The 23,760-nt window shown below is 40.7% G+C and overlaps 1 protein-coding gene across 1 annotated transcript in view; it reads left to right on the top strand.

Moving 5' to 3' along the window:
* Positions 1–1,680: 1,680 nt before the first annotated feature.
* The window catches only part of IRX6 (iroquois homeobox 6), a 69,503-nt gene continuing 47,423 nt past the window's right edge, over positions 1,681–23,760 (top strand). The window contains exons 1-5 of the mRNA XM_056528404.1: positions 1,681–1,790; positions 15,703–15,928; positions 16,404–16,658; positions 17,097–17,206; positions 20,972–21,276. Of these exons, the coding sequence (XP_056384379.1) occupies positions 15,857–15,928; positions 16,404–16,658; positions 17,097–17,206; positions 20,972–21,276 (742 nt within the window). The 5' untranslated portion in view covers positions 1,681–1,790; positions 15,703–15,856. The remainder of the gene's footprint in view (positions 1,791–15,702; positions 15,929–16,403; positions 16,659–17,096; positions 17,207–20,971; positions 21,277–23,760) is intronic.

The raw sequence follows: 23,760 nt of genomic DNA, 5'->3' as shown, positions 1-23,760 counted from the left end.
TTTTCATGAAATTCTTAATGAATTCGGGTTTGTCAGCTTCGATTCGCTCATCTCTATCTTGCACAGTAGCTTGTCCATTCACTCTTGCACAATCTTATAATTTCTGTAGCTGGAAAACGAATACTCTTCACCAACTGCTATTGATGTATCAGTGAAAGAACATTCCTCCAACAATTGCATAGCATTATGCTTCCAGACCTCAAAAGCTCTTCTCCTGGAGGGACAGGCTGAATCCCTGGAAAACACCTTTAGTTTTTGGTAACTATGGGTGTGGTTTGCTGTCACTATGGCCTCTGAGAGCATTTGTAGTATGTCAGATGCATCACTACTTCCTGTAGACGTGTTACTCAATACAGGGTTGTCTTGTTTTTGTAATGTTGGAGTTGGGGAAGACTCTGTTTTAGGAGTAATCATCCCCTGTTCTCTAGTAAGGCGGGCAGCTTGTTTAGGAATGGCTCCACCTTTCTAGAGATGGGAGTCAGGAGCTTTTCTGCATCATAGTCTTTAGGTCCTGACCTAAAGGGTTGTTGTGGTGAGACGCTTTCTTTCTTATCAGGGAGGGTGTACACTAAGGAGCATCCTTCATCTGTGGCTCCATACAAATTAATGTTGATAGGCCTCTCATTGTCTCTCAGATCTGTATGACAATATATTAACATGTACATTTGGTCATCAGGATCTTGCAGGGTATACCTGACAGTTGCCATTTCTATTCCCATTTGGATTTCCATACACAAGATGACATGGCTCATCTCACAGCAGAGTGGTACTTGGCATAATACTACGGCTTGCTGTGATGGCACATTGCTGGGTCCACTCTGTTGCAAAGGAGGGAGCAGCTGGGGAACTTAACTTATTCTCACTGGCTGTACCCAAATTTACAATCTCAGCAGTGCCTCCATGTGTAGCGGGTTTTTGGGAGCACCCCCTAGTGTCTCTGGGGTCCCCTACCCTAGCTACCTGACCATGCTCCACAGGCGGATCCTGAGCATCCGCTATCTGGGAGCTGGGGTACATGTCTGCGGCAGTGCCTCCCCCCAGTGGGGCATCCGGGGTAGGGATGTGGGATCCCACTGGGAACATACTTGGTACAATGAGACTGACACAGCATAATGTGAACTAACTTCATATAGTAAGTAGCAAATGAACAACATACACAGGATGATACAATAGTGTAACACAGATAGGAATGCAATGTGGATTTTCCTCACCCACCCACTAGCACACCTGCGACCCACCCCCTTAATGGCCATTGGTGCACATAGGCGTGTTGGGGCCCTCAGAAGTCCTGCTCCGTAGCGTTACTGAAGCAGCCTGTGCTGTATTACATCCACACTGGACCTCAGAGTCTTTACTTTGAGTAAGGAGACAGATGCCCTGTAGTGGAACAGAGAAGAGGCTTTAGGCTTAAACTCACACCATCAACAAGGTCAGTGCAGCAGCAGTCTCCTCTCACTGTGTTCACTAGACGTCTGGACTCAGTGCTTGTCTCTGCCAGTAGGTCTCTCTCTCAGTTGGTGTGGTCCTGTGGTAAGCAAGTTCTCTCAGCTAGGTGCTGTCTCTGTGGTGCAGTCTCTCACAGCTTTTTCTCTAGCTAAGCTTGTGGTCATCTGAGCAAAATCCTCAGGGCACAGGACCTGTGTGATGTCACAATCATGTGGCAGAAGTCTTTACCAATCAAAATTATCTCTCATGAAATGGCTGCTAATCATGTGATCACAGCTCCAGTCTTTATTAACAGCATACTAGTTCATTTGTGGTCTCCATCCCCCATCTACTGGGCATTTCAGGTAATGCAGTCAACTCCACAGGGGTTACAGTTGCATACCACATGACAGGGCTGGATTGGCCATCAGGTATCATCTTGATAAGTACACAGGGCCGGCGTTACGGCGGGGCAATCCGGGCAATTGCCCAGGGCCCCCATTCCCCAGGGTGCACCCTGCGGGTTGCTCAGTGGCGGATCCAGGGGGGGATCCACCACTGAGCAGTCCACAGGGGGCCCAGTCACATTCGGGACATCCCTGTGTCCCAAAAGATCTTTTTGGGACACAAGGATGTCCCTGTTACCTTTCTGTGGCCCCGCGTTAACTTTAAAAATGCAGGGGCCGCCAGGAGGTAGCGCACGCAGGGACGTCACTGACATCCCGTGCGTACGCCCATAGGAACGGAGGAGTAGAGCATCGAGAAGGAGGACAGTCGCTGGCGGACTGGTAAGTTACCTGCTGCATGTTAGCTTCGGTACTCCGACCACTGCTCCTTCGATCCCAGAACCTACTGCTATGGCCTATAGGCCATAGCAGTAGATTGTGACCCCGGACCGGAGGAGTGGTGGACGGAGCACTGTGAGGCAGTACACAGACATACAGCCTTCAGCCATATCTAATGTGGGGGAACTATACTGCACGTAATGTATGGGAACTATACTGCCCGTAATGTGGGGGAACTATACTGCCAACCTAATGTGGGAGGGACTTATACTGCCAGCCGAATGTGGGGGAACTATACTGCCAAACTAATGTGGGGGAACTACAACCTAATGTGAGGGAACTACACTGCCAACCGTATGTGGGGAAACTACAACCTAATGTGGGGGGGACTTATACTGCCAACCTAATGTGGGGGAACTGTGCTGGGGGGTGTTGGGGGATACCAACAAGGAGGGTGTGCTTTGCGGTGTACGAGTGGCTGAAGTGCATGCAGAGTTTCCTTCCCATTGTTAGGGTGTCTTGCAGATCGGGGGAACACTTCAGGAACTGTTTTTCAACCAGATTGATCACATGTACCATGCAGGGTGCATGTCTCAGGCTTCCTTGTCGCAGCACAGAAAAGATGTTCTTCCCTTTGTCGGTCACCATGGTTCCCATTTCCAGTTTTTGTGGAGTAAGCCATAATTCAATTTCTTGATGACTGGCTTTAAGCAGTTCCTCCCCTGTGTGACTCTGTTCGTCATGGCAAACTATGTGAAGAACAGTGTGAAACCATCGTGCCCTGCACACATGGTATGCTGGAGGGGCACTGAGACTTGTCCGTGCAGTGGAGGCTGAGGACATGGTGAAGGATGAGGAGGCAGAGTCGAACACTGTCACAGGACCAATGTCCTGAGAGAGTGGAGGCGGAAGCAGCGTGACCTGTCCAAGTTGCTGTTGTGGCTCTGCAGGAGCCACATTTACCCAGTTGGCCGTAAAGGATATGTATTGTCCGTGACCGTAGTTGCAGCTCCACACGTCGGTGCTGCCGTGCACTTTGGTACACACCGACAGCCTTAAGGACTGGGCCACATTCTGTTCCACAAAATTTTGCAGGGCTGGCACTTCCTTCTTCGCAAAGAAATTAAGGCTTGGGACTCTCCACCTCGGCTAGGCACAAGCCATCATTTCTCTGAAAGGTGCAGAGTCCGCCACTTGAAAAGGGAGGGACTGCAGCACCAGCAACTTGGACAGGAGCACATTCAGCTTCTGCAGCGTTGGATGAGTGGGCACATACTGTTGTCTCTTGGACATGGCTTCACTGATGGATTGCTGGCAGAATGACTGACTCAAAGTGGGAGGAGCAGGAGCGACAGAAGATGGGTATGACACACAGCTCCCTTCGGCTAAGGTGGTGGAGCCTTGGCTGGCTGAAACAGGGAGCAGCTTGCTACTGGGTGATGCAGCAGGCTAAACCATTACATCGGAGCCACGGTTCTCCCAGGCCGCTTTATGCTGACGCTGCATATGTTGACGCAGGGCCATGGTTCCAACATTGGGACCCTGGCCACGCTTCACCTTCTGCCGACACTTCTTGCATGTGGCCAGGTTAACATCCTCCAGATGCTTGATGAAAAGCTGCCACACCGCTGGGTAGCTGATTTTCCCACCAACAGTCCGCACTGATTGACTGCTACTGCCTCCAACTCAAGGAACCCCTGTTCCACTACCTCCCGGGAAGGTAGGCTGCCGCAAAGCAGGTGGTCTACCCTGGGCACGTTTGGCTCCAGACTTTCCACTTCTGCCACCATGCTGACTGCCAACCATGCTACCAGCTGCTGCCTGACGGGCAACCTGCAACCCTCTTCTCCCGAGATCCAGCAGTCAAGTTGAACAATTATAGTATAAAGAACATCTTTATTTGCCAAACACAAATTGTTTCAAGGCAACAGTGCCTCTTCGTCAGGTTCATAGGCTTGTTGCAAGCAACCTGGATAAGTTATCAACCTGGATGAAAGCCATGCTTACACTATTGGGGTATATTTTTAGCTGCAAGCAGATGATCCTTGTGACCAAAGGTATAACATGTAGTTTCAGGACCCCAATGCAAAGTCTGTGACAGGGCTCCATGTCTTCTGTGTTCCATTTATAATACTGGTGTTTTCTTGTGGGGCTGAAATGCCTTTGGGCCTCCTCAGGTACCAGGGCCCAGAGCGACTACTACCTCTGCACTTCTATTGTTACACCCCTGTTTGTGGTTCTACCCAGTCAGTAGTGCTCCTTTTAGGCAGAGATACTTTGTGATGTGATGATAATCCCTCCTTATATGGCTACCTTGTCAATGATTCTTTAGTCTTCCAAGGGAGTAATGTGATTTTGTAATACTTTGTGTTGATCATTACTGATGTTGTTTTAACTTATTTTGATTACAATAAAAGGTGGCAAGTGACCAGATGAGTAAAGAGCTGGATCTCCTGATCCATGGGCCATTCCCTTCCCTTTAACGGTGGGGAACCTGGGATATCTGCCACTCTGATAAACTTAATCCTCATGTAAACTCTGTGTGTTTATTTGCATCTATTAAACTTTGCACATTAAGCAGCACACTATCAGGTACCAATCTTCTTGTTGTTCAATAAGGATTTTAAACATACTAGATTGCCCCCACCTGCAGCCAGATGCGATTTTCACAATTCTGATATTTAAATCCATTGTAGTTTATTTTTTATTTTTTTGTCTCCTAGTCTTCTATTTAGAAAGCAATATGTCAGGCTCTATATGATATACCTGCTAATAGTGCAACGTGACTGATGTGAAATTCAGCCTTCAATGTTTCTTACATATTTTATTGCTTCCTTCAAATGCCACTGAACACCTATTATAACTTCATTGGCTGTTCCACTCCTCAGCTGTATTTCTTCATTCTCCACTGTGATACATACAGAGCCTTTACTTGCAGTTCTCTACCGCCCCCTTCAGAAAATCCAACCAGCTGCAGCTGAACTCATTTCACCCGCACAAAACAATTGTGAACCCAATGATTGACACTTTAAGGCATCAATAACGCAGTGTCTAATGATTCAATCCAGCTCTGCTATAGGTACCTATAAAGCAGACATGTATACCTCTGATTTAAAGAGATCATAAAACCTAATGTGTTTTTCTACTTTGTGAATCTTTTTGGTTTTTGCTTTAAACTGTATTTAAAAATCTGAATGCATCAAACATTAGAACAAAAACTGCCTTTAAAATAAGTTAGTGAAGGCAGGATTTGTTAGCTTTTAATGTATTTTGAAATGTATTTAAATTCTAGACAATGAGAAAATGTAATATCTTTATAGTTACATATTTTGTCTATTTAAGGCTAATTCATGAAGCATATTTGGGGTTAAGGAAAAAGTACCAACTGGTCCATGATCTCTGCAATCCATTGGCCACCAGAAATGCAAAGTTATACTCATGGGCCCCAATGCAAACTCCATAACAGGGCCTACAAACAGGTCATTCATAATTCTCTTATAAGAGAGGTGTCTTTGGGCTCAATCAGGCACCAGGGCCTTGACATGACTACCAACTCTGTACCCTCTACAGCGGTGGTCTCTAAACTGTAGTGGCCTCCAGATGCTCTCCAGATGGTGCAAAAATACAACTCCTAGTATGCCTGGGCAACCTTCAGTATGGTAGCCAATGTTGAAGGCTGTCCAGGAATGCTTGGAGTCATAGTTTTGCAACATCTGTAGGGCAACAATTTGGAGCCTCTGCTCTACAGATATGCCTCTGGGCTTTAGCACCTTGCATCCATTATTACAAGTGTAAACAGAGAGACAGCATAAGTCTATACTACCCAATACCTTTAAATGATGCAACAGGGAAAGGTAGTTCTCAGGGATCCTTGTTTTATTTAAGGACCCTCATCTAGACATTATATATATGGAACTTTATTTTGGATAATTTATATTTTACCTTTTTGTCTGGCAGATTAGACCATTTCAGTTCTTGTCAATGTCAGCTGTTGTCTAACCATTATGCCATCCTTCTTTAGCTTTGAAGCTACATTGATTTTAATTAGAAAACAAGTAGTTGGTTAAGCTATGTCATGCTTCCTCTTTGTTTCATTGCACTATGTATTCCAGCATTACTTGTTTTGTACAACCATTTGAACAAATGTGCTACTCATAACATAACAGCCAAATCATTCATGAAGCATGCCTTTGCACAGTGAAGGAGATGAAAGTGGAACGGTTCTATTACTATGATTGACTGCCAGGAATACCTGAGCGAAAGGGAAATGGAGGGTAAACAGAGTTTACAAACTAAGGGAACTCTTTACGCAGTGCTGTCAGCTGATCCTTATTTCAGGAGGCACCTGGACTTGCCACTTTAAACAGTAGCAAATCCAGGAGCAGCCCTCAACTATCAATAAATCACAAGCAGTAGTGGCTAGCTGCAGCCACTACCTTTTGCAATTCCTTGATAGTTGTGGGCTGCTGGTTGTCTAAAGAAGCAAGTCTAGGTGCTGATGGCAGTTACGGTCCATGCGTGGCAGCCTCAGCCAGCTGCACCATGGAGGAGCACCCTAATGGCTGCACAGAAAGATCCAGGATGACTCTGAAATTTCAATTATTTGTTAGGCTGCTCATTATTAAATTAATGGTCTCTGGAAGGTAACCTGTACAGCCTGTCAGGGCATGTTAATATCACAGACAGGGAGTATTGCATGGAGGATCCCTTCTTTGTGCCAGAATTGAGAGGTGGGTCCACTCCGGCTAAACTAGTGTACCTTGCATGCAATACAGTGCCCCCATATGTGAAAACAATATGGTTTGCATTCTGGAGGAGGTGAGTGAAAAGCTTAACTGATGCCATTCTACTCAGCTCACCTTTGTCCAGGATCTGCAAGACCATATATTGACCAAATAGCTCTATCCACACATGCCAACCTTTTTCCATAGGGAGAGGGGTCCAGCAACCATGCCACATCCAAAACATTACTATTTTTACCCCTAAGGTCAACTCAAACCACACCCAGGGAAGAAGATGTATGGGCTCAACACAAGATGGAATTTATAACATTTTTCCATCACATCCATCTCTCTCTACTCTACCTCAACATCTTCTAGCCAGTAGAGACTTTGTCCTCCCAAAGGCAGTGATAGAAAGGACATAAAACATGTAGATATTGTTAAAGCAAATCTCCAGTGACTAGCTTAAAAACCTTTTCAATACAGAATTTAACACTGATTGTTTCATTCATGCAGCCGGAACACCTATTGCTTTTAATAATGGTCTAGGTAGGAGGAGGCTTCAATTATCGCAAACTTTACCTGCACTCTGCCTGTAACATGAGAATGATTTCAGTTTCCTGTTTGTGAATTAAAATGGGAAAGTATCATGACTTTCATGCTGCCTGAACCATGAGTTTCTGGTGGCTCCGGCCTGCCTCATCCGCCTTGATTAATATATCTCTTCTTGACTGGATATAGAGATCTATCAATTAAGTCTATTGGGGGTGGCAGAAACCACTGGGGGTCATACCAATGACTCGTGGTTTAGGCAACATGAAAGTCATGACAGGTTCCCTTTAAGAAGAAAGAAAGTTCAACAGCACAAAAGTCTGACTATTGAAGCAAAGTCTTTACTTAGACATTGCAAATTAGGTTCTAATAGGGTTTTATGTATCATTGACACTTTGAGCCTTCAAACTTCTTAATCATAATTCTGTACCCTTTATAGTAACTTTTTTGAATTATGTTACCAATTTTATCTGGTTTACATGTATGTTTTGGTGAACTTTTCTATATACCTATTCAAAGTAAAATAACCTCTTTTGCTGTAAGCTTGCATGGATATCAATTCACCTAAAGGGGTTATCCACCATGAGGTGATTTTAGTGCTTACTTGCCAGACAGTAATGGACATCCTTAAGAAGGATTTGTGCTTGTCTTGGAGCTAAACGGCTATGTTGTGCTTCCACTATAAGGCAGCTGATTTCTTTTTGTGAAACAACTATTTCCTGTTGGAGTTCCCTCCCTCCAACTACATGTCCCAGGATCCCTTATTTCTAAGGGTGAGGCCACTTTACTCCCTCCCACACATCAGCCACCCCACCCCCTTGAACCAAAGATGTGCTGACTTCCATGCTCTGCTGTAATCCATAGACCAGTGTCTTATAACCAGTGCACCTCCAGCTGTTGCTAAACTACAATTCACTGCAGAATGATCTCCCTCCCACCCAGCGGTTGCTCCACCCATTGAAGCAGACAGGGCCCTTTGAACACCTGACTAGTGATGTAATGTCTTGGGCTGCACTGCAACCTGAGAAAACCTGTGACAAAACTAATTTTGTATGCTGTTAAAAATAAACATCAGGGCAAAAATCACATAAGAATTGCGAGACCACCATTTTTTGCAGCCCCTGTAGCACAGTCAAATAAAAAATACTGGAATACCTCTTTAATGTTTACTGGTGACATGGCTGTGCGATTCTTCACATCAAATGCTTTTTCTAATCTGCTAATGTAATCGCTATAAAAAAATACTTCTCTAGTTCATTTATTTTAGAACTAGATATCTATGCACATTCACTTTTCAAGGTACTTCTCAAGTTCACTTATTTTAGAACTAGATATCTGTGTACAGAGTTATAAGTCTGCAATGGTCCAAGAACCTTAGGCTGGGTCCACACTACGTTTTGTCCCATATGGGAGCGCATATGGCAGGAGGGAGCTAAAACCTCGCGCTCCCGTATGTGACCGTATGCGCTCCCGTATGTCATTCAATTCAATGAGCCGACCGGAGTGAAACGTTCGGTCCGGTCGGCTCATTTTTGCGCCGTATGCGCTTTTACAACCGGACCTAAAACCGTGGTCAACCACGGTTTTAGGTCCGGTTGTAAAAGCGCATACGGCGCAAAAATGAGCCGACCGGACCGAACGTTTCACTCCGGTCGGCTCATTGAAGTGAATGACATATGGGAGCGCATACGGTCACATACGGGAGCGCGAGGTTTTAGCTCCCTCCTGCCGTATGCGCTCCCGTATGGGACAAAACGTAGTGTGAACCCAGCCTAAGGCAGATTTAGAAGGAGTTGTCTTGTTTGCTATTTTGTTTTATAATCAGCTATTATCTACTGGCCTTAATGAGAGATGGGCAAATTGGTTCATCACTATCCAAATTCACTCAAAATTTTACAAAAAATAAAAAAAATCTTACTCCAGTAAGAAAGGTAACTGAAAACATTTTGAAAAACCTTTGCAGAGGTACTTTTTCCTATCCCCCACCAAGAAAATATAAAAGCTATGCAATAGATTGATCCCCAATATAGTATAAATTCAGGGGACAGGACCAGAGCTGGGCTGTTTGCCAGCAGAACTCACACAGGGATTTTCTTTGCATTACTTCTATGGCCAATCACAGAACAGAATTTACTCCTCTTTCTTATGCCCTGGAGAAAAAGCAATGGGCTGAACAAGCTAGCACTGTACTGGGAGACAATTGAGAGTGCAGAACTACAGAATGATACATGACATATACAAAGAGGGGGTGAAATTATGAAATTATTGATGCACTGGGTTTGTAAGGTACTATGTAAGCAGATTCTGATCTAAGCTGTGAACTGCTGCTTCTAATTATGATGATGATGACAATCAAAAGGGAGCTGGAGAGGCAATTTCAGCAGAGAAGGGGTTACATTACATAAGCAGCCCTGGTCTAAGTGGTGAATGGTTACTGTTGTGGATGATGGTGACAACCTACACAAGAAGACAGCTGCCCAGAACTTCATGACTTTATAAGTGGTAAAAAAAAGGAGGGAAGCCTTGATTTTACCTTTCAGGCACAGTGTGGACCCTCCGACGGAGGCAAGTAGACTTAGCTTGCATTCACACAGTCCAGGGTACCTCCTGCACACATCACTAGTTAAGCTCTATTCTCACCTCCTGTGTTTTGTTTGGTGCATTTGTTACTAGAAATGAACTGTACCTATCTAAGGCAAAGTTAGCACTACTGCTCCAAATCATTGTCTATGGTTGCTGATGGAGATACATTCACTTCATTCAAATGGAAGAGACCCTATTCTCAGGTTTACAGGGTCCCCCAGCTGTTGTACTCTCCATAATCATATTAATTGTATAACAGCCCATGCACATGAGTTATTTTTCCTTGTCCACTAGGGGGGGGGGGGGGGAGTAGAGCCAGGAAGCAATTGCCCCTATGACAACCCTTTGGGAGGGTCAGTAACACTTTCAACTATGTGTCCACATGAACATAGAGTTGAAAGCTGTCAGTGTAAGCTACAGGTAGTGTCAGAGCTGTGGCTTACAGAGCAGACCATGATCTCTACCCCAATGCAGGGTCAAAAATGTCACTCATCAGCACCTATGGTGCAGAGGGGGAAGGAGACGACAAAGCTGCGCTGCGTGGGAGATCTCTGCTTGGAGAGGAGGTTTGATTTATTTTTCTTATTCTGGAACAAAGGGGGATGCACTTGTCAACTGGGGGATTCTACTTAACCAAGGACATACATACCTACTTGGGGGGAGACACTATCTACCTAAGGACATGCCTGCCTATTGGGGGGTGCTACCTATCCAAGGATATGCCTGCCTACTGGTGAGACTACCTACCTAAGGAAACACATGCCTACTAGGAGTGACTACAACTACCTAAATACATATCTGACTACTCGGGAGGCTACCTACTTAGAAACATACCTGCCTACGGGAGGGGGGAAGGAAGGCAAATACCTACCTAAGGACATACCTGCCTGTTGGGGGATGCTACCTACCTAAGGAAACACCTACCTACAAGGGGTCCTAATAAAAGTTTTTTTATTTAGCAAATAAAATACTTTTCCATATGCAGTAAAAACATAAAAGCACATTTCCCTCCCCCATAATGCCACCTCGTTGTCAGATCTTCCAGTCCCCTTTGCAATCTTGCTCTTCCTCCTTCCCATGATGTTTCACTCCTGCAGGGACTCAGCTCTATGATTGAGAAGGGAGTGAAACATCATCAAAAAGAGAAAGAACAGGACCACAACACAGACCAGAAGTTCTGACATCAGTATAGGTAAATACACCAAAATAGGTAAATACACCATATTAAATGTTTTTAGTGCACAAGGAAACATATGGAAAAGTATTTGATTTGCTAAAAACATGAGCTTTAAAACATGTGCCAAGATTAAAGGGGTTTTTCCAGTGCACCTGACACCTGTCATGGCAAAACCTCCATCAGGCAGTCCAAAGTGGTGTGGTGCTAAACTGTAGTGGAGGGTTGAGTCTGTTTTGGGGTATTATGTATTTTTCCAGGCATTGTCGGTTTATGGGATTTTTTTTGTTTTTAAAGGATAAAAAATTTTGCAGTGGTAAATTATAGAGGGTAGTGAGATAGCAGTGACATTAAAGTCCTGAAATTTGAGGATGCCCAGAGGCCCCTCTTCCTTATAAGAAGACACCAGTGTTATAAATAGCACATGGTACTTGGGGGGGGGGGGGATTACAATCTTTCCACTGCAGCCTATGTTCCTTAAAGGGGTAGTCCGGTGGAAAACATTTTTTTTTAAATCAACTGGTGCCAGAAAGTTAAACCGTTTTGTAAATGGCTTATATTAAAAAACGATTTACCCTTCCAGTACTTTTTAGCAGCTGTGTGCTACAGAGGAAATTCTTTTCTGTTTGATTTTCTTTTTTGTCTTGTCCACAGTGCTCTCTGCTGACACCTGATGCCCGTATCAGGAACTGTCCAGAGCAGGAGAAAATCCCCATTGCAAACCTATGCTGCTCTGGACAGTTCCTGACACAGACATAGGTGTCAGCAGAGAGCATTGTGGACAAGACAAAAAAGAAATTAAAAAAGAAAAGAATTTCCTATGTAGAATACAGCTACTAAAAAGTACTGGAAGGGTAAAGATTTTTTAATAGAAGTCATTTACAAATCTGTTTAACTTTCTGGCACCAGTTGATTTTTTTTTTTTTAAATCCACCGGAGTACCCCTTTAACTCCTTAAGGACCAGGCCTTCGAAAAATCATAATTCTTTTATATTTTCATCCACAGACCCATATGGGGGCTTGTTTTTTGTGTCACCAATTGTATTTTGTAATTACATCACTTATTTTACCATAAATGTATGAAGCAACCAAACAAATATTTTTTATGTGGAAAAATTGAAAAGAAAACCACAATTTAGCAAATATTGGAAGGTTTTGTTTTCACGCTGTACACTTTACGGTAAAAATTACATGTTTTCTTTATTCTGTGGGTCGATACGATTAAAATGATACCCATGTTATATGCTTTTCTATAATTGTACCACTTAAAAAAATCTCAAACCATTTTAACAAAATTAGTATGTTTGATATTGCCCTATTTTGACCACCTATAATTTTCTCATTTTTCCGTATATGAGGCAGTATGAGGGCTCCTTTTTTGCGCCATGATCTGTAGTTTTTATTTTGGAATAATTTATTTATTCAGAATAAAATGTGACAAAAAAGCAGCAATTTTGGACTGTACGTTTACGCCGTTTAATAGTTCCGATTTTTACACATGCGGCAATACCAAATATTATTTTTTTAAGCTTTTTTGGGTTAAAATGGGAAAAACTGACGTTTTACCTTATTATTCGGGGAGGGGATTTTTCCCATTTTTGTACTTTTTTTTTTTTACATTTGTTTTACATTTTAATAGTCCCCATAGGAGACTATTTATAGCAATCATTTGATTGTTAATACTGTTCAGTGCTCTGCATAGGACATAGCACTGATCAGTATTATCGGTGATCTTCTTCTCTGGTCTGTTCGATCTAAGACCAGAACAGAAGACCCCGGGAGACGGACGGAGGCAGGTGAGGGGACCTCCATCTGCCATGCTAGATGATCAAATGATGCCGTGATCTGTATTGATCACGGCATCTGAGGGGTTAATGGCAGACAACCAAGCCATCGCGGATGTCCGCCATTACCGGCAGGTCCCTGGCTGCTGATAGCAGCCGAGACCTGCCGCACAAGACCGGAGCTCGTGGTCCTGGCGGAGCGTAAATGTACGTCATGGTGCGTTAAGTACCACGGCACCATGATGTACATTTACGTCCATTGTCATTAAGGGGTTTAGTCATCCTGCATTATGCATTGTAAAATTATCTATGAATCATCCATCCTACTTAAATAAACTGAAAGAGTATTTGCAGGAATCACTGTATACATGTAGATTGTATGCATCCTGATTTTTAGGATAAAAATGTGAAAACTGGGAAAATAAAGACTTAATATTGAAACCAGTCAGAATCATGACAAAGTAGATTTCCATTTCCCTGCCTTCAGAGTGCCCCTTCCATTCTGTACTATGCGTAAAACAAGGACATTTTCATTACTTAATTGAGGCAATTACCTAGCAGTAGTATTAGGCAGATTGGTCTCTTGGCAGTCATCAATCACTCCACAACTGACCTGTCAAAATCAGAGCAAAATGTCAGGTGGGGCAACTTTTATGTTTTATAGGGGAAGCAGATAACTTTTCTTAATTAATTAAGCAAGAAGTTCTTGTGTCCACATAAGGTGTCATTGTTCTAAGATGTACTCAGAGATTCTCGATGGGCTAAGCTATATGGCTAGAATCCCATGGGGTTTTCTGGCAATTGGTGATGCAGTTTTATCAAGATAAAGCTAAAAGTGGATGCAAAAATAAGAAGAGGATTAAGGAAAGGCTATCACTGAAATGTACACCTAAAATATAACTTTTTTTTATCACAATAAAACAGAACACTGAGCAGTGAGCACCATAACAGCAAGATTAAGCGATAATATAAGTTGTGGTCCTGTTTTAACACATGGCTATCTTAGTCTTTGGTTGTTTAATCATGTGTAATAAAAGTTACATTTTAGGTTAAAATTGTAGTGATAGCCTGTTTGAAGAGAAAAAAACTTTTTGGTCTGTGATTTCTAAGTATTAGGGAAAAACTGATACTTTTCTTGTCTTTTATACCCATTCCTGTCTTTAGTTCAAAGAACTCCATTATAATTCTGATCTAATTGTATCCATTTGTGATTTGCTTTTTTAACAGATTCATTTTAAAAAGTTAAATCTTATGTCCATAGAATTGTACATTTCACTTGAATTTAAGTTATTCAAGGCCTAGAATATTTTGCCTTTAGGGACCTGAAGATTTTTTTTTTCATGTTTTCGTATTATAGAATGCTTTTATAGAATTTACTAAATACTGTCTATATTGTTTAATGTTTTTCAATTAATAGCTGAAACAATGTTTTAATTTAATTAAGTATACAGATACAGTACTGATGAAATACTGACAACATACTGATGTTATTTTATCTGTAATACCTCCATATTTCTGATCCATTTTTCAGACATATTCTCATACATTCTGGCCTTAGTGTGCAAGCATGGCTATGACCGGAGCTGCACTCCTGAGGCTCTGTTCAGACTTCACTTTATGGATTTATGGGAGGTATATGTCAGCAGTATTCCCTGTACACCTCCCAGTATTCTGATGTATATCTCCAACACAAACCTCCAACTTATTCCTCTACTTTGGCACACAAGGGAAACAATGGACTCCCTATAAGAAAAAACATTTTCCTCCATTGTATGTGTTTTTTACTGTGTCCCATTGCATTGTGAAGGGATTTTCCATACAATAAACAATCTAATTCTTATGACTGTGTTCTACTAGTACTGAGCAAAAATAAGTAATGGTCAACATCTTTACCATACTTTTTTTTACGATAAGCCTTTTAATAGTTATTTTAATTTTATATATTGTAATATTTTTAGGTTATATTTGTTATCTTTAGTATTTGTATGGGTTTATAGTGTGTTCGGAATTTTCTTTGTGCTTCATCTTTTTTTAAATGAACATAGATGAATATTTCATGAAGGAATAAAGCAATATAGTAGCATTATATCCAGACAAAGCCATTCCTTGGACAAATTAATTATAGCGAATATGGAACTGGTACTGACGAAGATCTGAAAATGCCAAATCAGATGTGTCAAATAAAACATTTCCACCTGTACCTTGGGCAGACAAGACCCTTGACATGAAATAATAGTCAAATTGAAATTCCAGTTTTAAACCTGGGGTTAATACCAGACCAGGATTAAGTGCATTTAAGCTTTTGAAGCTTTATTAATGTTTTCTTTACAAAACATATAGGTTTATTGATCTGATTAAGAGAAGGTAAACTATCAGTATTTAAAAAATTATTCACGAAGAACGCCCCATCAATTTTGTCACTATGTACAGCAATGGGTTAAAATAACATGTAACATTTTTGCACTGTATCTTGAAAGATGCTGAATATGATTGGGATCCTATCCTGTCCTGGGCTTTGGGATTACTGTGACGTAATTTTCCTCCTCTTCCATGGATGAATGCTAAAGAACTATAGATAAGCAAATAATACAACAAGCTGTCTTCATATCTAGCAAGATTTATTCATCTTTTTTTTAACTCTTGTCTGCTAAACTCATCTTTCCTGATTTATTATTCAGACAGGAAGCCTAACCTCTTTGTAGCATTGTCCTGCATGCTGAAGATGCTGTTCTTGTTAAGTGCAATCATATATAATTAAGTAAAAAGCCCGGGCTTGGGATGTGCATCTGATTCCGCCTTGGTTACGACTCATCTGCGGGTAAACTATTGTCTATGGTAATAAAAAAATCAGGAGCGGAGATGTCATTTTCTCAGTTTGGATATCCATACAATGGCAACTCTCAGGTAAGTGACAGCACTGCCACACTTCATTCTATTGTATTGCAGCTCTGACGAACCGGGAATTCTGTCATTTGTAATATTTAAAATTAAAAGACTTGAAAATGTTACTTTTATACACTGATTTATAGTTGTGTCATGCTTTAAATAGCATTTAATGTAACATAAAAACATACAGCTTTAAAGTTTAAGTATATATCATTTTGTAACATTTTATTGTTTATTTTTCTCATCATATTTGTAAGCCAGGATTATTTATTAATAGACTCAGATCTTGCACTCTAGTATTAAAGACAAATGATAACTGTTACTAGGAATTAACGTGGTAAATCTTACTAAGAATTTCCAGTAACATCTGGTATACATTATTGCTTATGCATTTTAAATGTGTTTCTTGTCATAATTTTTTATTATTTTGTATTGTATACTTATTTATTATCTCAATTATTTTAATCTTATTTTATTATATTTTTAATTGCAGTTTTTGGTTTCTGCAAATCCAAGTACAATGTGTTATGATTCCTCAGTATCTAGATCTCTGCCTGAGGTCTCTACTACTTCTGCCCAAACCCCTACCATCTGCTGTCCTTCTAATGAGAACAGGCTACTGGTCAGCACAAGGACTGATCTGAGTGCAGCTCTCGGAGTCTATAACCCTCAGTATACCACAGCCAGTTCAGGCTACACTAGTTACCTTTCTTGCAGTTCGGACCCAACATCCTTATATTCTACTTTGGTAAGTAATAAAATACCAGCATTGCAGAATTATTTACTATGGTTGTCAATGTCATAGAGTAGATAGAATGTTGATAATGAATAATAAATAAATAGATAGATAGATAGATAGATTGATAGATACATGCGTTTGTTGATTGATTGATTGATTAAGATGATTGACATTGACATATTGCTGTTTGATTGACAGATTAGATAGAAAGATGATTCTTTATTTTAGTTGATGTTTTATTTTATTTTCTTAATTAACTCTTAAAAAGTGTTTTTAAGTCTAGCTAAAAAATAAGATAAAAACACTTCGAATAATTTCAGTAAATGTAAATAGATAAATGTATTGTACAGATTTCTGTTAAACTATCTTGAGGCTTCTAACAGCCCAAGAGGTGTTACAGCCAATGATTTTCATATGTATATATGTGTACATGTATATATATTCTAGACCTCACAGTATGAATTGAAGGATGGTGCCAGCTCTCTGCATCCAGGGATAGCTCAGCCCGCTGCATACTATCCATATGATCACTCCTTGGGGCAGTACCAGTACGACAGGTAACATTCTCTTTGATCAATAAGAATAACTAATGTTCTGTCTGTGATGCTGCAACAGACTTCAAACCCCACCATTTCCAAGGGACTGTCGTTACATACGATAAATCCCAAAGCAAGCTTATAACAGAGAAAATGTTTGTAATCTTATCAACTAGGAAAGACCTTTTACATGGTAGAATACTAATGTAGAATTACATTACAGAATTACGGAATCCATGACTTTTCTAACTGTAATGTAAAGTGTATGAGCTTTATTCCTCATAGTTTGTTTTGGATGATTCAAGAAATCCATGGCATGTCAACTACATATAGAGTGCGGAAACAATAATCCCATATGTCTCTTTTCTATAATTTATCTATCTGTCATCAATCTATCATCTATCTATTTTCATATGAAATTTATCACAGAAACAATAAACCCATCTATCTATCTATCTATCTATCTGATCTATTTATCTCTGTATGTGCAGAAATGGCACATATGTTAAATATTTTCCACAGATTTGGGGGAGAAAACCCCGAGTTTATTACAGTTTAACAAATCTCATTCATACACTGCAGGAAAAAACATGGCACGGAATCTGCACAGAAACCTACATCATGTCCATCTATGTTGCAAATATGCTGCAGATTTGTTACAGATTTTCACTGTTGACTACAACGGAGAAGACAACATCTTTTTAAATTTTTCAGAATTACTGTGGCAAATCTATAAAAAAAAAATCCAAACTTCTTCATGTGGCAGTAACCTCTGTCTAATTGTCTATCTTAATTAAAAATAGATATATTGTAGCATAAATTGAAAATACCCTACTTTATAAAAATATCAAAAACGTGATACTGTATATAAAATTTACAGTAAACTTAGAACGGATTGATAATAAAGAAATCATAATAAGGCTAACATTGATAAATACAGCTTTCTTCTTCCCTTGGATCACCACAAATGAAAGCCTTATCAAAAAGTCTTCAGTAAATAAACAACATTGTATACACTTTTACCAGTGAGAGTCAGTGATATAGGCTTATAACTGCAAATGTCAATCATACTCCCTGCAATGATATTAACGTGGACTAGTTCTTTTCATAACCCACTGGCATCATATGCCTCAGTGTCCACTAGATGGTGTGTGATGATTGCAAATGCTTGTCATTGAAACTTTCACAAAGATCTCCCTTCATCTGCCAGCTCTGAGCTCTGCTTAATAAATAAGATGTGTCAGGAAATAATGAATCAAGAAGAATCAAGAAGCGCCTAGCAGCTAGCTAGTGAAATCTTTTTCATAATCCATAGCAATTCCATCTCTGCAGCGGATCTCCCAGAAGATCCAGCAGGTCCCTGGTAATTTCTGAATCTCTCCACAGCAGGTGGGACATGATTTTGCCGTCATTCAGAGCTGCTGCTGAGATGAGATTTTGGATATTATCATGCAATTACATTAAAATAAGAAGTTACCTTACCTCAGCATTGTGCTGTTTCTCAGTTATTCCCCCCTACAAAGTTGAGAATAAATTGACAACTAGGTGTTACCAGTCCCCTTGTGAATAGAGTGTGTCCTTACACACTGACACTGGTCAGTGCTAATAATCTCAGTCTTAGGGAATAGAAAAACAGTATTTGTTATACTTTCATTAGCAAAACTAACCTTTTTTATAGACCCGACCCACTTCACTAATGATACAAACTAGAGATGAGCGAACTTACAGTAAATTTGATTCGTCACGAACTTCTCGGCTCGGCGGTTGCTGACTTTTCCTGCATAAATTAGTTCAGCTTTCAGGTGCTCCCGTGGGCTGGAAAAGGTGGATACAGTCCTAGGAGACTCTTTCCTAGGACTGTATCCACCTTTTCCAGCCCACCGGAGCACCGGAAAGCTGAACTAATTTATGCAGGAAAAGTCAGCAACCGCCAAGCTGAAAAGTTTGTGATGAATCAAATTTACTGTAAGTTCGCTCATCTCTAATAAAAACCAACAAAAAAGCAGCCAAGGGGATTATGTAACTCCTAAAAATGATCCAATAAGTAAATTACAAACTGTCATACAAAGAAAACCAATCAGAGCCACTTATGAATGAATAAGTTGTCTGAGCGACAAGTTTATTAAACATAAATGAAAAACATTTACATACAATATAAAAAATGAATGAATTGCGAGAGGAATACAGCATCAATAAGGTGATATCACCGGCCTGTGTACAATCTATCAGTAATAGGTACAAAAATAGGTCACCAGCATATAGCAGCAAATTAGACAGGATTCAGGTATACTGGCACACTATTGCACTAAAATGTAAGGTATAACAAAACACCCTACATACTCAAAGTGAGAGTGAAGTGCCAAATAAATAAGCAAAGTGCATATAGGCTGACCACGCTAGATACAGATCTAATGAAGGGTAAACACAGGATCAGTAGTAGCAGGAGCCGTGCTATCCTGGCTCCTGCTACTACTGATCCTCTGTTTACCCTTCATTAGGTCTGTATCTAGCGTGGTCAGCCTATATGCACTTGTCACTTTGCTTATTTATTTGGCACTCCACTCTCACTTTGAGTATGTAGGGTGGTTTTGTTATACCTTACACTTTAGTGCAATAGTGTGCCAGTATACCTGAATCCTGTCTAATTTGCTGCTATATGCTGGTGACCTATTTTTGTACCTTTTACTGATGATACCTAACCCCCACCCCCATCCCCGCCCCGTTAGGGATGAGGACCCAGTGCCCACACACTTACCCCCCTTGGATATTGATGAGGGCCTAGTGCCCATAAACTGCATTACACTCTGCCTATATATATGGATGAGGACCCATACAATGCCTAACCACCTTCCTACCAAGAAAGTCACTTAACTTGGATGGGTGGCAGGACTCCATCCAGTGGAAGTGTCCAGCTTCTCTTTGCTGCTTGGGTGACAGCGCATGGTATCTTTTTCTTCAGTGGAGTACACGGAAAAGCTGCTCACCTACTCCATCAATGACGTGTATGACAGACACCATTGACATTAGGCTCCACCCTACATCTCTGGGTGAACTGCAAATTAAAGATGAAGCCTACAGTGCAGAAATCTACTAAATACCATATACAAGTTATATAAAGACCAGAAAAAGTGCTGCTTCCAATGTACACACACAGGGCAGCTTATCTTGAAAAATCACCTGAATAACAGGTATGCTTTAATAATTTAAGTCTATTGTCCTTTTCGGTACAGGATATACATTAAAACTGGAATTTAAAATAAAAAATTAGAAACTTTTCAAAAGATCTGGATTAAAAATGTACTATTATTTGTGACTACAACTCCTGTAAAGACCAATGTGTCTCCCCAATCATAGACAACAAAGCAGTAATACTTTACTCCCATTCCAGTTCCTGTATAGACCTGACATGTTAGCAAAAAGTAAAGAACAGACAGCGTCTGTATGACAGCGTCTGTATGAGTGTGTATGACCACCGGTTTATACTACTCAGGTTTTATTTCTTGTTTTATTTCTTGCATGGAGATGCATAGGTTCCCATTAAAAATGAAACAGTAGAACGTTGTCATAGTGTTGTATTTCAAACGGTTACACTAATTTATAAAGGGATTGAAAGGAAATAAAAATTAAATGTTGTAAAGAAAGTTTTACTTTTTTGGGTGCAAATTGGTACAGTGGCACTCTTACTAAAATATTTCTACAGAATATTTTTTAATTTATTTTTATTTTTATGGTAGTTCTGATGAGAATAAATCTGAAATAATTTCTTAAATATATATTTGTTGAAAGGTTTGGAACTCTGGATTTTACTGTGTCTACAAGACGGAAAAATGCAACCAGAGAAACCACAAGTACCCTTAAGACCTGGTTATATGAGCATCGAAAAAATCCCTATCCAACAAAAGGTGAAAAAATTATGTTGGCAATTATTACAAAGATGACTCTTACGCAAGTGTCTACTTGGTTTGCAAATGCCAGAAGGAGGTTAAAAAAGGAAAATAAGATGACCTGGTCACCCAAAAATAAACCTGCAGATGACAGTAAAGAAGAAAAAAGTGAGACAGATGAATACAGAACTGAGGGTGACCATCCAGGTAATATAAACTTTTATCAACATAAAGTTAAATATGTGATGGCCGCTAGCAGCTACTACAGGGGTGCTCTGGAGCATTTAAGGGGTATTCCGGTGAAAAACTATTTTTCTCATATCACCTGGCTCCAGAAAATTAAACAGTTGTAAATGATTTCTTAAAAAATCTTAATCCTGCCAGTACTTACCAGCTGCTGAAGTTGAGTTGTTCTTTTTCTGTCTGACAACAGTGCTCTCTGCTGACACCTGTGCCTGTCTCAGGAACTGTCCAGAGCAGGAGAGGTGTGCTATGGTGATTTGCTCCTACTCTGGACAGTTCCTGAGACATAGAAACATAGAATGTGTCAGCAGATAAGAACCATTTGGCCCATCTAGTCTGCCCAATAATCTGAATCCTATCAATAGTCCCTGGCCCTATCTTATATGAAGGATAGCCTTATGCCTATCCCATGCATGCTTAAACTCCTTCACTGTATTTGCAGCGACCACTTCTGCAGGAAGGCTATTCCATGCATCCACTATTCTCTCAGTCAAGTAATACTTCCTGATGTTACTTTTAACCCCTTAAGGACTCAGGGTTTTTCAGTTTTTGCACTTTTGTTTTTTCCACCTAAAAATCCATATTATGGCTTAATTTTTGCGTCACCAATTCTACTTTGCAGTGACATTAGTCATTTTACCCAAAAATTCACGGCGAAACGGAAAAAAAAATTATTGTGCGACAAAATCGAAGAAAAAACGCAATTTTGTAACTTTTGGGGGCTTCCGTTTCTATGCAGTGCATATTTCGGTAAAAATGACACCTTATCATTATTCTGTAGGTCCATATGGTTAAAATGATACCCTACTTATATAGGTTTGATTTTGATCTGAAGTTATTATCTTTACGATTTTTTTTTGATCGGACTTTTTGATCACTTTTTATAAATTTTTTAATGGTATAAAAAGTGACCAAAAATAAGCTTTTTTGGACTTTTGAATTTTTTTGCGCGTACGCCATTGACCGTGCGGTTTAATTAATGATATATTTTTATAGTTCAAACATTTACACACGCGGCGATATCACACATGTTTATTTTATTTTTTTTATTTACACTGTTTTATTTTTTTTATGGGAAAAGGGGGGTGATTCAAACTTTTTTTAGGGAAGGGGTTAAATGACCTTTATTAACACTATATTTTGCAGTGTTATAGGTCCCATAGGGACCTATAACACTGCACACACTGATCTCTCATGCTGATCACTGGCGTGTATTAACACGCCTGTGATCAGTGTTATCGGCGCTTGACTGCTCCTGCCTGGATCTCAGGCACAGAGCAGTCATTCGTCGATCGGACACCGAGGAGGCAGGAAAGGGCCCTTCCGGTGTCCTGTAAGCTGTTCGGGATGCCGCAATTTCACCGCGGCGGTCCCGAACAGCCCGACTGACTAGCCGGGATACTTTCCCTTTCACTTTAGAAGTGGCGGTCAACTTTAACCGCCGCTTCTAAAGGGTTAATACCGCACATTGCCGCGATCGTCGATGTGTGGTATTAGCCGCGGGTCCCAGCCGTTGATGAGCGCCGGGACCGATGCGATGTGATGCGGGGTCGCAGCGTGACCCCGCTTCATATCGCGGGAGCCGGCGCTGGACGTAAATATACATCCTGCGTCGTTAAGGGGTTAAACCTTTGCCCCTCTAATTTAAAACTATGTCCTCTAAAAATATGCTCTCCTCCTTTACCGTGTTGATTCCCTTTATGTATTTAAAAGTCTCCAAGCTATACATATTTAACCTTTCCTGGTAAGTTTTATACTGCAATCCATGTACTAGTTTAATAGCTCTTCTCTGAACTCTCTCTAGAGTATCTCTATTCTTCTGAAAATACGGCCTCCAGTACTGCGCACAATACTCCAAGTGAGGTCCCACCAGTGTTCTGTACAGCGGCATGAGCACTTCTCTCTTTCTACTGCTTATACCTCTCCCTATACATCCATGCATTCTGCTAGCATTTCCTGCTGCTCTATTACATTGTCTTCCTACCTTTAAGTCTTCTGAAATAATTACTCCTAAATCCCTTTCATCAGATACTGAGGTCAGGACTGTGTCAAATATTCTATATTCTGCCCGAGGGTTTTTACGCCCCAGGTACATTATCTTGCACTTATCCACATTACATTTCAGTTACAAGAGTTCTGACCATTCTTCTAGTTTTCCTAAATCCTTTTCCATTTGGCGTATCCCTCCAGGAACATCAACCCTGTTACACATCTTTGTGTCATCAGCAAAAAGACACACCTTACCATTGAGACCATCTGTAATATCACTAATGAAGATATTAAACTATATTGGTCCCAGTACAGATCCCTGAGGTACCCCACTGGAGACAAGACCTTGCTCTGAATATTCTCCATTGACTACAACCCTCTGTTGTCTGTTACTCAGCCACTGCCTAATCCACTCAACAATATGTGAGTCCAAGCTCAATGACTGTGGTTTATTGATAT

The sequence above is a fragment of the Hyla sarda genome, chromosome 6 (genome assembly GCF_029499605.1).
Source record: "Hyla sarda isolate aHylSar1 chromosome 6, aHylSar1.hap1, whole genome shotgun sequence".
Classification (NCBI taxonomy): Eukaryota; Metazoa; Chordata; class Amphibia; order Anura; family Hylidae; genus Hyla; species Hyla sarda.
Note: the sequence above shows the minus strand (reverse complement) of the source record. Positions and strands in the feature narration are given on the sequence as shown.